At 43.8% G+C, this 17,506-nt stretch overlaps 1 protein-coding gene across 2 annotated transcripts in view; it reads left to right on the top strand.

The window, feature by feature from the left end:
* The window catches only part of LOC135233562 (protein-lysine 6-oxidase), a 29,803-nt gene extending 12,297 nt beyond the window's left edge, over window positions 1-17,506 (top strand). The window contains exons 1-7 of one of the 2 annotated variants that reach the window (XM_064297237.1): window positions 10,099-11,054; window positions 11,193-11,301; window positions 12,450-12,581; window positions 13,986-14,142; window positions 14,822-14,917; window positions 15,654-15,769; window positions 16,685-17,506. In XM_064297237.1, coding sequence (XP_064153307.1) covers window positions 10,397-11,054; window positions 11,193-11,301; window positions 12,450-12,581; window positions 13,986-14,142; window positions 14,822-14,917; window positions 15,654-15,769; window positions 16,685-16,691 — 1,275 coding nt within the window. In that variant the 5' untranslated portion in view covers window positions 10,099-10,396 and the 3' untranslated portion in view covers window positions 16,692-17,506. Of the gene's footprint in view, window positions 1-10,098; window positions 11,055-11,192; window positions 11,302-12,449; window positions 12,582-13,985; window positions 14,143-14,821; window positions 14,918-15,653; window positions 15,770-16,684 lie in introns of those variants that run through there. The other variant, XM_064297238.1, reaches the window with a different exon arrangement.

Raw genomic sequence — 17,506 nt, 5'->3', positions numbered from 1 at the left:
GTCTTTTAAGCATCTTTAGCTGTACTACAGCTAGTCCAGCAGATATCTCCTGCAATGCCACTGAACAAGCTCAGCTCACACCGGAGCACGTGAAGCAAAGCCCATTCCAAGGACAACTGGAGAGCCTATTTACGTGATGTGCGAGGAGAAGTGGCCGTCCAGCTTGTGTTCAATTTTAATATCAATTAATATGCGCGTAAGCCTGAGCTGTTTTAATGCTGCCAAGGAGTTACGGTTGGATTTAAGCTAATCTGGCCAAAGCTGTTCACTTACTGTACTGAAAAGTGTAAGGGATGATGGAGCTCTTGTGATGGATGCTACTTGCCAGCGTTCTCACGAGAGACCACCCCACTGCCGTTCTCTCCGGGCCCGTTTGCATGAATCATCATCCGCAGACGGCTGTCGGGGGGGGAAAAAAGGCGGTTTTCCCTTCGCGGCCTTTAACACCGGAAAGCCCCGCCGGTGTCATGGCGGGTTTCCCTTCGCGGGTTTCCAGTGCCCTCGCTACCGTCGGGCGCTGACCCAGCCGGCCACGCTGGCCCAGTCGGCCCCAACCGAGCCTGGCGTCGTCGGAAAAGGAGGGTCACGCGAAGCGAATGACAGGGTGAGACGGTCCCCGTCTCGGGCGGGGGGGGGGGGGGGGGGGGATGGCCTGGGACTGCGGTGACTGCGGGTTGAACGCCCTAAAGGTGGCCCGCGGACAGAGCCAACAGAACATACGGTTCCCCGGTGGCTTTTAAAATAACACGCGTCCAGGAACTGTCCAAGAGGCTCGCGTGCGGGAACCCGAAATGACGCATTTGTATAAATACAGCCACGGTCATGTAAACAGTGGCAAAAAATGGCAGCTGCAAAAATCTGTTTGCTTCCAATCTGACCCCCCCCCCCACTCCCCGACAGCCTCCCCACTCTCTCCAAAGCAGCCGGTTTGGACTCGCTGGGTTATCGTCCCCTCAAGAGCGCTAACGCACTGCGGTGTTCCGTCAAAGCGGACCGGCCGAAGAAACCGAGCGGGTTTTCTAGGGCCCCGTCGAAACTCCCCAGCCTATTTGCAGATATGTCGGCTATGCGCGCTCCGAGCCAGCGGTCGAGAATTCCAGCGACGTGGACAGAAGAGGAACTGGGTTAATTGTTCGCAGATGTGGCTTCCTGGTTGGAACACTGTGAGCTCCTCTCCGGCGAATCAGGAGGCAGCCCGAGAGCCGGCTGGGTGAAATCGGGGAGGATTCACGCAGAAACGGACCACACTGTCCCTGCAAAACAGCTGGCTATTGTTTTAATCCACATCAATGTAACACATTGGCTGTTAAATGAATGCGGAAAAGATGGGTACGTGTGTCTGAGAAAATGACAGTCCCCTATGAAAGGCCTTTTGTTCAAAATGGTTCACTCCTCCTCCTCCTCCTCCTTCTCCGAATCATATTGCAGGGCTCTGGAGTTGGCTCACATGAAGTCACTGCTATTTAAATTATTGGGGGGAAAAACACAGCGCTTGAGACTTTTTGAACTCTCCCTTGAACTGTTGCTTATTTTCTGGTTTTACGTAAGCTGCGAGACCACATTGTGAGTATAGATTCTTAAGCGGTTGTCCAGGGGGCAGTTAGGGCACATTTTTGAGTTGCAGGACAATGACTTACATTTTCTGGCATGGTCCTAATTTCGAGGGTTTACAGAAGTGTAGAGAAACGCGTCACGACCTGAAGTTTGAAAGTGGCTGTTTCACATTTGGCCCGGCTTTACAGTTTGCGATTTCATAAGAGAGGCAAGATAAACATTTTCTCTGCCATATTCAAGTGCTGTTATTGTACTGTGAAACGTACACTGTTTCTGTTGAAAGCGCAGTTTCGGAATGATATAGTGCAGAGGGTTTTGACCCCCTTTTAATTACTTGAGAGAAGTTTGTTTATTGTTACATATCCACTGTTAATCCTTACTCATTCCTCATTATTCATAATCAATAAAGAAGTAATAAAAAATAAAGATTCAAAATGTGCATTTTGGTTTGGCCTGCTGTAGGGTAAACATTAATATTTTTGTTTGCAGATATTGATTTTAAAAAAATGTTTTCGGTATGTGGGAGCAAGAACAGCTGCTGTTTTTCTCTCCAGTGGACACTGATGCCATTGAAACATTTCCTGTGGAAATCTCCACTATATTGTTGGACTAAACAAGGGAACGCTGTGAATTGTTGAAGAAAACCAAAATAGCAGACAAAGTTGTTAAAATGAACGGCCTGCGGTCAAACCAGGCAAAGTTTAGCGCCATTCGGCGAAAGGAAACATTTACTGAGAGAGAGCCCACTGCATCCTTCCACTGATTTGTTATGCAGATGCTGCGGACTATGAAAGAAAATAAGTTACGTCTGCAACAGTGTTTCTATTTAGCGGTTAGCCTGTGCTAGTGCTACTAGTGGGCTTCGTCAGTTGAACCATTCATCAGAAAGAAATTATCCCTTGGGGCACCATTTAGCCTAAACCCCATGAACAGAAAACTATTGCTACTCTTTTTCTGGGTTAATTCAAATGCAAAAAAACAGTAACTGCTACAAGCTAACAGCTAACAGAACTGCAGTTGCATTTTTGCACCTCTGAATCTATATCGATGTAATAGGTCTCTCAATGTACAACACAGACCCAAGAAAACTGGTGTACACTACACACAGCACTGGGGCTTAAGAAGAGATTTTGTTCAGCCAGGTGTCCCGCTGTTTGTGAAATAGCCTCTTCTGCAGGGCTTCTAGCTTTTTGCTGTCAGCCTTATGGAGAAGTATGCCCTCAAATGGAGAGAATTGCCCGTACCTGGGAAGGGATAATGCTGATCCAAGTAACAGCTCACAGTTGGATTGTCAGTGGCCGTGCCTTAAATGCTGCAATGCCCGTTAGCTGGAGTTGACGCATCTAATCAGATTACGGTTTGACGTGCCAAGAAAAATAATTTCTTCCACAAACACTGAGTCATCATTAGACTCAAGTCTGTAAGAGGCTACTCGCAAAGTGCACAAGCAGATGCTAATACACGATGTCACTGACATTGGTGGACACCACGTTAAGGCAGAAGAACCTGGTAAAGGTAAAGATACCCTATGATGTCATAGGGTACCTATGATAGCGTTCCTTATGAATGTGTCCATGATGCAGCCATCATCACCAATATGGACTAAGCCAGAACTCCATATGGAGAAAGCTCATATGCAGTCTAGATAGCAGCTTCCACTACATTTCTTGGACAGACATGCTTTTGACTGCTCTTCCCTAGCTGCACGCTTACCAAAACAAATTACTGGCTGGCTCAGATTTCTAACGGGGGCCTGTGCGTCCAGCTTCACGTGGTATACAGTATGGAGCATGTGTGATCCTGACGGGATGGAGATGCGTGGAAAGTCCAAAATAACTCGAAACACCTGTCCTCTCTCGACTCTCGACATCACAGAGGCCCGCTGGGACTGAGCGTTCATGGGGCTCACACACTGCCTCGGTGAGTCCTTGGATCACCACTTCATAAACTTCTGCAAGCTTCTAACCCAGCACTGACACAGGTTAGCAGATGCCAGATGGGAGATAAAGGAGTGGAAAATATATAGAGGATGAAGGGTACCCTAAAATGCCCCCCCCCTCCCCCCGCCCCCATTTCTCATCATACCAGCAGCCAGTATCTGACCTTTCTCTCTCCATGACTGGAGGAAACAAGCGCTTATGAAATTCTTCAGGACCCTGCAGTTTCCTCACATTTAGCGGACACATTTTTTTTTTAAACCAGCCCTCTACAGTTACAGTGCACATTAAACAACTGGAAGATGATCTTTATTTAATTATGCCCCCATAAGCTCTTCTTCTGAAACAAACAAAGTCTATTTTACAGTTTTGGAAACTGAAGCCACACACATTCTGCTCGTAGATGGAGGAATCACAATTGGCAAGGGAAGGCCCCATATACTGTCTGAAAAGCTTTCACCTCTTGCTTGGCAGCCGTTTCTTGAGAACACTTTGTAAACAGCTCTCTTAAGACGAATAGGTGGTCCACATGTGTAACGGTGTGTGTGTGTGTGTTAAAACGTGCAGCTTTACAGCTTATGTGGGATGGAGCACCGCACAGACGATGGCGGTCGGTAGAGAAGCCAAAATAACACGAAACACCTGTTCGCTTTACATTACAGACACCCACCGTGACCCACTTGGCAAGACAGACAGGAGTGTAAATAAGACGAAGAAGTGTTCGCCCTGTCCAGGACTGGCAGTAGACGCACTAGAGGTGAATTTGGTCCACATAAATGTATCTCACCGCTCATCAAAACCGAAGGGACACAAGTTATTGGTAAACGACATTGGGAGGGAAGGGCATCCTTTATGGTGCAAAACAGTTTTCTGTATCAAGCTTGGCAAAGTCTCTGTTCCTCCAATGGGTTAGCCTCAGATAGCATATCTGATGCGGCCCACAGTAGCCCAGGGACAGGAGGCGGCGTTCAGCGATGCCAACTGGGCCCGAGTCCATCGTAGCTCGTCTCTCAGATCTTCTAGCCTTGTGCGGCGTCGAGGGGCTCCAAGCTGCCACGGTGGCTGATTAGGCTGCCCTTGAGTGTCACTCTGCTCTGTTCTTTCCTGGGATGCATCTGGGTACCAACTGCCTCTGCAAAAGGGGTTCTCAGACTCACGGAGTAAAATATGAAGCCGGGAGAGTGGTACATTTGTCAGGTCAACATGGGTTGCTTAGAAACATCCGCAACCTATGTTCCATTACTGGCAAACAGGCAAAGTTCATTGACCATCTTTGAACCTACCTTAGCTATAAAAAACCAAAACTCAAGCCCTGGCAATTTAGGGCCAATACAGCTGCAACCAGCTAGTAGTGCTCAAGACTGGACTGTGTTTTATAACCAAATGACAAGCCACTGTTTCCTTTTTTTTTTGGGGGGGGGGGGGGGGGGGACCAGGGTTTTCCTGTGTCGAGCACCAGTCCTAAAAGCAATAGAGGTATTTATATCTAGAAAAATGTATCTGGCCACAAATCCAAAAAAAATAAATAGTGAATTGGGAAAGGGATACTTCTATTGGTAAACCATAAATCGTACCCCATCCTGTGCCAAGAATCCTCTGATTTGATTTCCTTACATCGAAAATCCCCTCCAGTGCAGTATCAAGTCCCACTATTAGGCCCGGGCGATATATAATCCAAGTTAAATCTATAGCGGTAATACATTTAATTATGGGGACCATCTATAATTAATATTTTTCAGTTTTCAGTGCACATTCTGTCTGTAAATGGCAGAAATCGCATTCTGTTTGTAGATGTTCTCCAGTGTGACTAGTGAAGACTGTCATATTGCTTATTTGATCTCATGCTTGTGCTATATCATACAGCAATAAACAGAAGGCAAAAAGGGCTGCCTGGAAGAACATAAAATCTGATTAGGATATGCAATCTTCCCTCATCTGATCTGAGGGGATTGAGACAGACTATTATTCTCACTGTATGTTATTTCTCGCTACATCAGTTTAGAATCTGTTAACCCTGCTATATGCAATTAATTTTCAGCCTCGTTCCACACAGTGGAGCAGATCATAGCACTGCGCCCTTCAAACTGTCTGTTTTTTAAAGTCGATTGGATCGAAAAGTGCAAATGCATAGAACAGGGAGCCAAAATGGCGGCCGGTGAGGGACACGGTAGACCCGTAAATGCCTGGTTTCCACTGCCTTTGGCAATGTTTCAAGACCTGCCTGGAAATTATAGACAAGAAATTCTTGGAAACTGAAAATTAGAGGAATGCAAGTGCACACTCCTCAACAGAGAATAGGACACTAAGGAAGGCAAATTGTGACTGAGTGGGAGTTTTGAATAGGGTTTCATTAGGCGGGCTTGGTGCTAATTGAGCAACTGAATCAATTAAAGGATTTTTTAAGCCCTGCAAGAAAGCAGCAGGTGGATTGCAATCAGAGAGTAACTCTGCTCTTCAACTGTGTGAACAGAGAAGCACTATTAAATGTTACCGTTGAAAAATAAAGGTGTACTCAGTAATATACAGTAAGCTGATCAGCTATTTTAATTGGACACACAAGTACACACACACAAGTGTTTTTACAGGAACTGAACCACATTTCCGGAACTGCACCATGAGACACACCCACACATACACACACACACTCACACACACACACTCCTCATCCTTTAGCTTAGCACTCCTGTTAGGTTGCCTTGTTTTTGTTTAGCTCAGCCCAGCTGTCAGGGAGAAACCCTCGAGCAGCGCCCGTTAAAGAATGGGAACCTTGTTTCCATGCCAACGCAATTAGATCTGTGCCCTGGAACAATGAGCGCGAGTATAATTTTTAAAAACAAGGTGAAAACACAGCGACCCAGATTCAGGCCTCTCCAGGGGATCCATTTTGGCTCCACTCTGGTCCTGATTCATCCATTGGTCTTCAGGAAGCGAGATCCAGGCCTTTTCAGGACAGAAAACATACAGGGAAGAATGGCAAGCAGACTCTAAAGATTCTCTAAAACCTGGGCTGTGTCCACCCAGTTAATTTGAAAGACGGGTACGCTCATGCTCAAATAAAGATTATATTTTAGCATAACTAGAAAGTAGGTATATGGCCAAATATGAAAGCCAGAATTATTAAATTAGTATATCTTCTTTGTTTTGTTGTAGCTGATTTCCAATACATACATAATACAAGCAGAATGAAACAACAACAAAAAAATCGTAAAATTCCCTGGAATAACTTTTCCAGCTACTATTCCATGATGCTAAATCCAGCTGTGACCAAGCCTCCACACGGTAGCATTTTATATGGGGGGGGAACCCTGAGAACAGAAAAGGGTATCTTGCCAAATGTAATGGGGGCAACTGAAAGGACTTTTCAGGCCTCTGGGACAAAGCCACAAAACAGTTAATGTGAGAGGCCACAATGAAGGAAAAACAAAATCCCGCGGAAGCAGGAAAAAAAGCATGTTGTTGTTTTCCACGGGATTTTATTGGTCGACAAAAACGGCCCTAACAGAGTGAAAAGCACTTCACAAACAAGAAATGAGAACCCACAGAAATACATGTTAAAAACAGGAAGCAGGAAGCTCGGGCAGAAGCGTGGTGTTGGCGGTGCGGTACGATGGTTGGGGAACCGGGCTTGTAACTGAAAGGGGAGCGGTCCGGTTCTACCCACGAGCTAAGCGCTTAACCAGAACCGCTCCAGTAGACTGCTCGCATAATAGACTTGCATGTTAAAATAAAATCACCTGCGTAAGTCATTCTTGATAAAAGCATCTGCTAAACGCTGAACTATAAATGCCATATTTAATGTAGTGTGGCACAGTGGCATTAAAAGTGCTGGGCTTCTTTCCAGAAAGTTCCAGGTTTGAGCTCATGCGCGGGACGGTTGTTAAAACCCTGAACAGCTTCAGTAAATATTCTGGAAAGCGTACCATCGTGCACCTCCAAACCAGTCGCTTTGGGGCAAAACAACAGGGACGGTATCTCTCGCTGTCAGAGGTGGAGTCTTTCCACAGTATGTGCAGTGTGGTATAATGGGTAAGGAGCTGGTCTTGTGACCTAAAGGTCACAGGTTTGATTTCCAGGTTGGACACTGCCGTTGTGCCCTTGAGCAAGGTGCTTAACCTGCCTTGCTTCAGGATATATCCAGCTGTATAAATGGATGCAACGTAAATACTATGTGGAATGCTGTGTAAGTCGCTCTGGATAAGAGCGTCTGCTAAGAGCCTGTAATGGAACGTAATGTTGATTTGTCACTGAAATCAATATTGCACACATCTGTTCTGTTCTGAGTCTTTTATGATGTAGTGTCTATGTGCCAAGACAGGCTGTACTGCCCTGTGGTGGACAGGTGAGATATTATTAACTGCTGTGTGCCAAGTCATCTTCAAACGCTGGCTAGCAGTCCTGTTTTCAGCAGTGCAGTATGTTCCTGTCTGCTAGATTTAGGCATTTTAATGTGTAAAACTGCTATTAATACATTTTTTCCCCTGACATTTTGTACCTATGGCTAAAGATGGATAAGCATGTTTTTAAGATTCTATTGACATGTTTTAGCAATGAACTGTTAGGGAATTATGAAAAAGAAATCATTTCAGCAATGTTTCCATTGTTTTGCAAGAAGTATATCCACTATTCACAATTAAATGTTTTACTCATTAAATTTCCTAACAATCCATAACAAAATTAACCAAGGCAAAATCATCGTGGCCATGAGTATACTTCACCCCCGCCATATGTAAAATGGCATACAGAGACACCAATGTAGGACTAGCCATAGCATTTACAGCATTTTTTCCCCCAAAACATTTGTGGTGATCGTGGTGTTGGCACCAAATGCAGGGGTGGCGAGCACTGGTGAATTCTGGGAAAACTGCCACATCTGTCCCAAAGGAGACAGGAGGACAACGGGTCACTCACTCAGGACAGGAATGCCAGGGTCAGCAGGTAGTCTGGCGTGCAGTGAATGGTAAACGCAATGTCAGCAGGCCGATGCGTCACAACACATGCATTTAGATGGGGTGAAACATTTCATGGGTAATTTCCAGGGCATGAATTAATTCAATTCCCAGTCTTGGATCCAGATGGATGTTTGAAGCACCTCCGACACGTTCTCGTTAACCACAAGTGGCACTTGTATTTAGACGTCTCGCAGTTAAAAAGCAACCCCTAGGGTGAAGGACTGCAAATACACAGGTTGCAGCAAATATATAAAATGTTGGTACTTTGGGTGAAGATTTTTTTTTTTTAATTTCCTACATTTATAATGGTTCAGTTGAACAGTGGTTTGGTTGCCTCTGTACAGTATTTCTCATATATTTTTATTTTATTTTATTCACTTATTGAAGTAGGTGGCTATTTCGAAACTTGCAGTTGAATGTCTTCAGCTGGATGATGGTTTGTAAGGCCCATGATAGAACTGGCAGAATCCATGTGTAACTGTAAACTGTTTTTAAAAACTGAATTTCTGGGATTAGTGCAAGGGAGGGGTGCAACTGTGTGATTCCTCTCTGTTGCACAGTTGCAAATTCTTACTGAACTTACTGTAACCTTTTCCCCTTGCTTTTCAAAATAACATACATTTGGATTTTAAACATCCTCAATGACATTGAACAGCTGGCCATTTCAGTGTCTTCCCTGGAAATTTGCCGCCCACAGTTTGGAGTCTCTACTTTACAATGTGTTGCTAGGAGAAAGTAGGGTGGAAAGTGCTTTCTGCTGAGATAAGAAAAAACAACATGCTCTCTCAGCCACAGCCTACATTATTCATCATTTCAGCCGAAGTCCCAGCACAGAGCAGCTCACAACTTAGCGATACTTTGTGCTTTGAGCCGCCCATTTCTGGCTTCTCTTGGGGCTTCATTGATTGTAAAGAATCTTTGACACGTGGGCAATGGCTTCCTCTGCTCTGTGACTAGATCACCTGAAGGGTTCTAGAATCCAGTGTTGTAACTATGACGCCATATGCTCCTCCCTGATAATGTAATGTTTATGACCCTGCTAAAGTTTATGGGATGTGCTACAGTTTGGGGAATGAAGGTGCACAGTAAAACCTTCAGTGTTAAATCAACTCTTACAGAGTTTATATCAGTTCATTGCGCAAAAAAACAAAACAATTGGGTCTTTTAATTCAATGTAAATCTGCAGTGCAATTAAATTAGTATTTGCTTAGCTTGTTTTTCCCAGCATAAATATTATTTTACAGAAAAGTCTCTCTGCCTGTTATTAGCGAAATATTAAGATAGGGAAGAGGCTATGGGAATATTATTTTTATTCTGTAGATATTTGTCCACGCCAAGCTGTCATGCAAAGATACAGTATGTGATCGATGTCCACAAAATGAATTTAATGTGTCCAGATAAGCGTTATATTGAAAAGAAGTACAATTTACAACCGGAACAATAAAATATAATAAGGTGTAGTTTGAAACCTTCTAGTATAATTCTACCAGCTACCAAATTTTTTGAAAAGGAAAAAAAGATAACAATAGACTGTTAGATCAGGAATGCCCAATAACGGCACCACAGGGCAGGAATCACGGATCGACAACTATGGCAGAACGTAGCCTACGTTTCCCGTCCATTACGTGAACTAGAGGAACGTTCTGCCAGAATAGCTTGTGTAACTTTGTAACGGTTCCAGAAAGTTTAAAATTCGACCCCTCCTCCTGCTCGCACTCCACACACCAGCAAGCAACAGAAAGATGTGAGATTGTCTGGACAACCCTATCTCCTTTTATGTAAGGTTTTCAATTTTATTCAATGCAATTACTTGAAAAGAACTTGGTTAAGATATTTTTCTTTTGTGCTGCCTCAGTCCTTGGAAATTATGACATACTCGTTTTGCTTTTGATTCACCACTGAGATCTATAATCCATCCATCGGTGATCGCTTCGATTCGTTTGCTTAAAAATAAGGATGGGGGCTCATGTTTTTGACGGTACAATATGTTTATGCATACACTTGTGTTTGTTGAGTTGCATTCTGCAGACAGTTTACACCCAGCACCAGGAGATAAGACCGGGGAATGCCCGACCAGCAGGTGGTTTAAGGCACAGAATTCAGTGGCAGCACAACGGGCAGGTATTTAGCTTGCTAAGTCACGGATCGGAATTTCAGCCAGCGAGGCAAAGAGGTACAAACTCGGCTCGATCGAGACCCGTCATCATCACAAGTAAAAACAATGAAACGGCGGAGGAGTCCGTTGGAAATCGCGGCGGCACGCAAAGACCTCCGCAAACTTCTAGAGATTCCCCAAGGCGACCAGGTGGACGGGCGCACACCGGTGCTTTACGATGGGCTGGATTTAGACGACCCCAGGAGCGACGAGACAATCGAGGTCCTGAACAAAGAACAGACGGTGCCTCTAATACTACAGACGGTAAACCTTCACTGACGAATTCTCCGCCACTCAGCAATCTGAGACGGGAGGATGCTATGGCCGGCGACGATCCTTATAATCCATACAAGTCCATAGACGACAATAATCCCTATTATAATTACTATGACACGTACGAGAGACCTCAACAACGGGGCAGGGAGAGACCAGGGTACGGTACCAGGTACTATCAATACGGTAAGAACTTTTTCTGAATGTTTCGTTTTCCTGTGAAGCAGTCGTTGTAAAGCAAATTCAAGATGTAGATCGCTGCATGATTTATGTCCAAGTGTTTGTATCAGACATTACATAATTTGCAACGTGAATGATCCGCAGGTCTGCCCGATTTGGTGCCTGATCCGTACTATATACAAGCCTCAACTTATGTCCAGAGGGTACCTATGTATAACCTAAGATGCGCTGCCGAAGAAAACTGCTTGGCGAGGTACGATCTCCCGGGAGCGCGCTTAACGTCAGATCCCCTGATTCACCAAGTGTCCACAAAGTGCATCTTAAGGGGGGGACCACACAGCGAAAGAATAGACAAGATCCCCGACAAAGGTTTTTTTAAAAAATAAGAACTTCAGCTACGGTGTAAAGGATTCTGGGAGTTTGGATTTTTTTTTAAATGCATGCGCAGACGAAAAATGCTGCACAGAAATGTGTAATGTGTTTGCCGTCTGTGTCGCCTCCTCTCTGTTCATGATTACGCGTCCACGGGGCTGCACCCACGAGCGCATAAAAGATATCGTTCTAATTTATAATTAATCTCGTGGTTTTAGGAAAACCTTTGTTCGAAATCATTATGATTCGCATCAAGGTTTAGCCATTTTTCACTTCAGTTCATTTCAGCACCCCGGAATGAGAAATTATGAAGATCCAAACTCTATGGGATAAAATATTTTGAACATATTTCACGATACCTGGCAGTGATAAAGAAAAACCACTAAAAAATATGTTTGTTTGTTTTTTTGTCAGGCTTTCAGGCAAAAGCATGAAAGTTGATGCACCTCTTGGCAGAAGTTGCCTTTGTGAATCTGGGGATGATTTTTCACTTTCTGTGACTGTATCACGAAGACATGTTTAGGCTATCCACAGACTTTTTTTTAGTGCTTAAGTCATAACCTGTCTGCGGTTGAAATATAATGCCCGTGGTTTTGGTAATGTTCCAGGAGGCGTCTGAATGATGAATAGGGGCACTTTTTGCTCCTCGGAAAAGTGGAAATCCTGAAATTGTAGAGCAGTTGGCTCTGAAGACATTTTAATGAGCTCACAGCTTACTGGAATTGCCACTGTTCACTTGGCAGAGCTTTGACAAATCTGAGGAAAACATTATACCTGAACAAACAAATTTAAGTTGAAGCTCAAGATCACGTAATGGACTCATTCCATTTCACCACTGTAATTAATTTTCGGTTCATATAAATTATCGCGCTCCCCCTCACCCCGCCTTTATTGGCAAACAACCACATACAGTAAATGTACTTGAAAGTGATATATGCCCTATAAACATAAGATTTTGTTGAAAAATATGTCTATAAAAATAGGGATTGTTGCTTTAAACGTGCTTCGGATGTTGTTATATGTCCACAGCACGGCCGACAGAGCCAGAGACTATGACACGCGGATGCTGCTGCGGTTTCCACAGCGCGTGAAGAACCAGGGCACGTCGGACTTCCTCCCGAGCCGGCCTCGCTATTCCTGGGAATGGCACAGTTGCCACCAGTGAGTCACGCACTTCTTGATTTACAGCGTGACACCCTTTAACCAGATGGACTAAACTTTAATCTGTTTTTTTTTTTTTTTTAATACGAAGAACATCTCGTTTTAAACTCCGCATAACGGATGTCATACTCCGCTTCTTGCGTAAACGTAACACATTTTATTAGTAAGCTGGCCATCTGCTAATGATTTGGTTAAAAAAAAACTGGTCTTCATGAGAGTACATAACATCTTCAGATGTTTTTTTGAGATCGGGAACTGGGCCACTCCAATGCAAGAGTAACATATAAAAATACCACAGCTACTTCATTCATGTCTTGCATGCAGTCTGTGCCCATTTGCCAGTGCATTCGTGATGAGATTGTGTGCCATCATGGAGCCTTGGTGGGTGCTGTATGTACTGTATGTATAACACAGACCTTGTTGTTGAATTAATCACAATACTTTGCTCTCTTGAAATAAAACAGTCCTCAGTTCAAATAAAGCAGTCAGTGATAACGATTGGCAGCTTCACATATTTTCAGCACATTGAGGCACTCTACATTCTGTTTCCATGGACACTCACTATCCCATCTTTACTATGGATCATCCTGCTAGCACGTTGAACGAGGAGCCAAGTGTCATTTCAGTCGGTTCATGTAAACTGTTACCACTCGTTTCCTGTTTTCTACGAAACACACTTAATGTTCAATCAGTTACATTTTCTCCCACTGTACCTGTCATGTAGTCCACCTCTGTTAGGTGGGTAGGGTGTAACTTAGCAACCACAATGTATGCCATGCTATTATATGGCTGACATATGTATTACAAAACTGATCGCTATTTGTTAAACAATGCAAGAAATCCTCGTAGTAAAATTCATAGTGTTGATTCAACTCTAACAGTGAACATAGGGCCAGTTGGCACCATATGTACTCTGTGAGACTTGATTTGGCACTGAATATTTTACGGTGCATATTTGGAGCAAGTACTTGTCGGGAAAATCAATTTTATTGAGTAACCCTATACATACACTTTACTTAGATGGAACGATGACCAGATAACATTATCTGTGTTGAATAAAGGAATGAAGGTGCTTCTATAAGCAAGCTAATATACACCTAGGGATTTAATGTCAAGATATTAAGTTACAAAAATGTGCCCTTAACTTAAGGACAAATTGCAAAGCAAGAGAACTGAAAAGGTTTTTTTAGGCTCATAAAATGAATTGCCATCCCTTTGATTCCTGTTGACCCTCTTTTGGCCTTATTTTAAAGTTTACTACGTTATCGTAAAAATAAAAAATAAAAAAACTCTTTGGAAGTAACGTAGTGCTGATCCAGCTCGAGCTGTCGTAATATAGCACATGAATTTTTATAGACTGAAACTACTGGCCTCAGATGCAGTGACCGTTTTTCATTTCTTCAGGCACTTCCACAGCATGGATGAGTTCAGCCACTATGACCTGCTGGAGGCCAGCTCAGAGAGGAGAGTGGCTGAAGGTCACAAGGCCAGCTTCTGCCTGGAGGACACATCCTGTGACTACGGACACTACAGGCGATTCGCCTGCACATCACACACTCAGGTGGGTACCTGCGAAACGTCACACACTCAGGTGGGTACCTGACAAACGTTCGCCTGCACGTCACACACTCAGGTGGGTACCTGCAAAATGTCACACACTCAGGTGGGTACCTGCCAAACGTTCGCCTGCACGTCACACACTCAGGTGGGTACATGCCAAACATCACACTCAGGTGGGTTACCTAATAAACGTTCGCCTGCACGTCACACACGCGGGTGGGTACCTGCCAAACGTTCGCCTATACGTCACACACTCAAGCAGGTAACTGCCAAACGCTGTTATCATCTTGCATTGCTCCGTAATACCAGCCCATTACAGTAAGTGTTGTCATTACTGTTTTCGTAAGGCCCCATTATCTGGCCGGGCTTATTCCGTTAATTGCACGGGCTGTAAGTATATATCCACGTGGGCTGGGAAGGCTTCTTCCAGAGTGGATGTGCCACGGCACAACAAAAAAAAAATACAAAAAAAAATCACCAATGTGCTGACACAAGGAGGAAATCTTGAGCGCGATATCAAAGCGAAACACGGCAGGGTAATAAAACCTTTGATGACAGCGGCGCGGGCCTGGTCTTGAGTCCGCCGCTTTTCCCGCTTCCAGTGAAAGCGGTCAGCCATCCGTGTTCAATGAGACTGCCACAGACCGTTGGGTGCTTGTCTTTCACGTTGTGTTTCAAAGGGACTGAGCCCAGGATGTTATGACACCTATAATGCTGACATCGACTGCCAGTGGATCGATATCACAGACGTGAAGCCTGGAAACTACATCCTGAAGGTCTGTGTCCCGTCCGTGCACATTTTTTCTCTCTGTTCATGCAGCACAGCCTCGTCTGACAGTATGCAAATTAAAATCAGATTGGGGGAACCAAATTACCTTTTGCTTTGGTTTTTGGCACTGCAACAAAATACTTTTAATTTAAAATACAAGATCTTAACGGTGCCAGTGTCAGCTGCGGCTGCTAGCTCCATATGGCGACGCACAATTGCCGATTTCATCGCCCACAATATGGGATGATTCATTTGGTTAGCGGTCCGCATTTCATTGCTCTCTAGCGATCCCTGCTGGTCATGGTCTACATGCTACAGCCGCGTATGAAAGGTCTTTCTCCGACTCCACTCTACACAAGCCCGACTTGTGGGCTGCGGTGTGAAAGGAACCGTGGACGTATACATTCTCCAAAATGAGCAGTGAGGATTATGCATGAACGTGGCTGCAGCTGCAAATAGCTAATTGGACGTTATTTAGTGTATATTTTTGTTTGTACCAGACATTTTTTTTGCGTGCGATGAAGGTGTACAGTCATCCACAAAACGACCATTTCACAGATTCCTGAAAGCGTGTAGAGAAACCAGTTTATCTAGTTTAAACATTATCTGAAATTTGTTATTTGTAGTAGGTAGCTACTGAAGTGACACTGATGTGAATACGTTGCATTTTTTTTTATTGCGCCTGAAAGTGAAACCGGTTTGAAGTGAACCCAGTGTTTGTGCCGGTGTTGTTTTTTTTCCAGATAAGTGTGAACCCCAGCTACCAGGTTCCAGAGTCGGACTACTCCAACAACATCGTGCGCTGCGACCTCCGGTACACGGGCCAGTACGCCTACACGTCGGGGTGCCGTCTTTCAGGGTGAGTCCGCCCTCTTTTACTGTCCCTCCCCGTTTGTAGTTTTGTTACTGTTAAGCTGTGTTTGTAGTCCTGTTTGATTCCAGAGCTGTCCTGCTCAAGCCTTGGCCTTCGGCATGGTGAAGCATCTGCAGGCAGTGCACTGTTAATGTAGCACAGGGACGGGGGGGGTGGGGGGGGGTGCTATATGTCTTACTGGAAAGAGTTACACCACTGCAGACTGCCTGTGCAAACTGCACTTACAAAGAAGTTAAGGCTGCCAGAATGTTCTTCAGAGGGTGGTTGGTCCACGCTCAACGGGATTAACAGACGACATCGTCAAAAGTGCCGAGACGAGCCCAAATATGATATAAGTCGGCATTCCAAATTTGGAGAAAAGAAAAAAAAATTAGGGGCATGTAGTTTTTTTTTGTAGCAGTAATGTGAAGCGTAGGCAGCACGGGGCTATTATCATCAGATTGCTGGTTTTTAACTGAAAAACATTGGTTTCATAGCTGCTTTTCAGTAAACATCTAAAGTACAAGCCATGTAATTTAAGTGTTTTTAGGGTCTTAATTGGGGTTGCTGCAAGTGTGTCACTGTTTAAGTGCATTTAAAGCCATAAAGCTAAACACTTTTCCTCACGGAACTGTTGCTCCCCACAAACTGCCCATTTATACACTAAGCGTCAATCAGCGACTGACTGTTATGAACTTTTAACCTCAATCGCAGTTTTCATTTGTTGCTGTTTTTAGTATAAGTTGTTTTTTTTGTCATTTATAGAAAGGATAATAACATGTTGAGAAAGAGGGTGTGGAGACCTTTGAGAGACTAGCCGTAGCCTGACGCTAACAAATGTTCATATCGACCAGTTTCAGTTTCAACTTTTTTTCGTGTCTAGGGATGAGATTACTTCCCAAAGTTCTTTTGTCTTTTCAGGTACTAACTATAGGTGCCTGGGAGAAAAATATGGAAACCCCAAATGTCATCAAAGCCAAAGACACCACAAGGACTGCTTTTTTTGCCATGCAACCATAACATACAGAAACAATAATCACATGGAAATCGTAACATTTTAGCTTTAAGAAAAACGGGGCTTAAATCCCCATTAAAAAGTTCACAGATCATATTTATTACATTTATAACCATACTTTACCTATACTATTTTCTTTCTTAATGCATAGACTATATAGTAGATAGATAGACTCATAGAAATGGAAAAATAACATTACAGCTAACGGTCCTTTAAGTTGTGTGCAGTTGAATTACAAAAAAATAATCCATGTTGTTCACAATTTCATTCATAGTGAAAACTGATGCAGAGATAGCTCATACAGAAAAGACATTAAGACATATCAGACTGTTTCGTGTCTTACGACAAACTGGCTCATTTGAAACTTTAAAAAACACTGTAGCGTGTCATTTTTCTTCCATGAAAATGACACCGAGAATATCTGTGACTGTCTGTTGACATCGCTGACTGGTGTTCGGACTGTTTCTCCTCAGAGTGATCCACGGGATTTTGGTGCTATACTGAGCATTTCGTTTCCGCTCCACTTCTGGTGGGGCTATTAAGGGACGTAAGTCATTTTCCCCTTGCTTGTGTAATGCAGCAAGGTATTGTAAAGAATTTGTATCTTTTACACTTTTTTTATTATTTTTTAATTTTTTTTTTATTTTGCATTTTATGTATCTCATATTATCACACTACATTCCCAGTCTATGTATGATAAAGGATCTTTAATAAATTGTTGAAACGGA

Source organism: Anguilla rostrata, chromosome 10, assembly GCF_018555375.3.
Source record: "Anguilla rostrata isolate EN2019 chromosome 10, ASM1855537v3, whole genome shotgun sequence".
Classification (NCBI taxonomy): domain Eukaryota; kingdom Metazoa; phylum Chordata; class Actinopteri; order Anguilliformes; family Anguillidae; genus Anguilla; species Anguilla rostrata.
The sequence above is the reverse complement of the archived record's forward strand: the minus strand, read 5'-3'. Positions and strand labels throughout refer to the sequence as shown.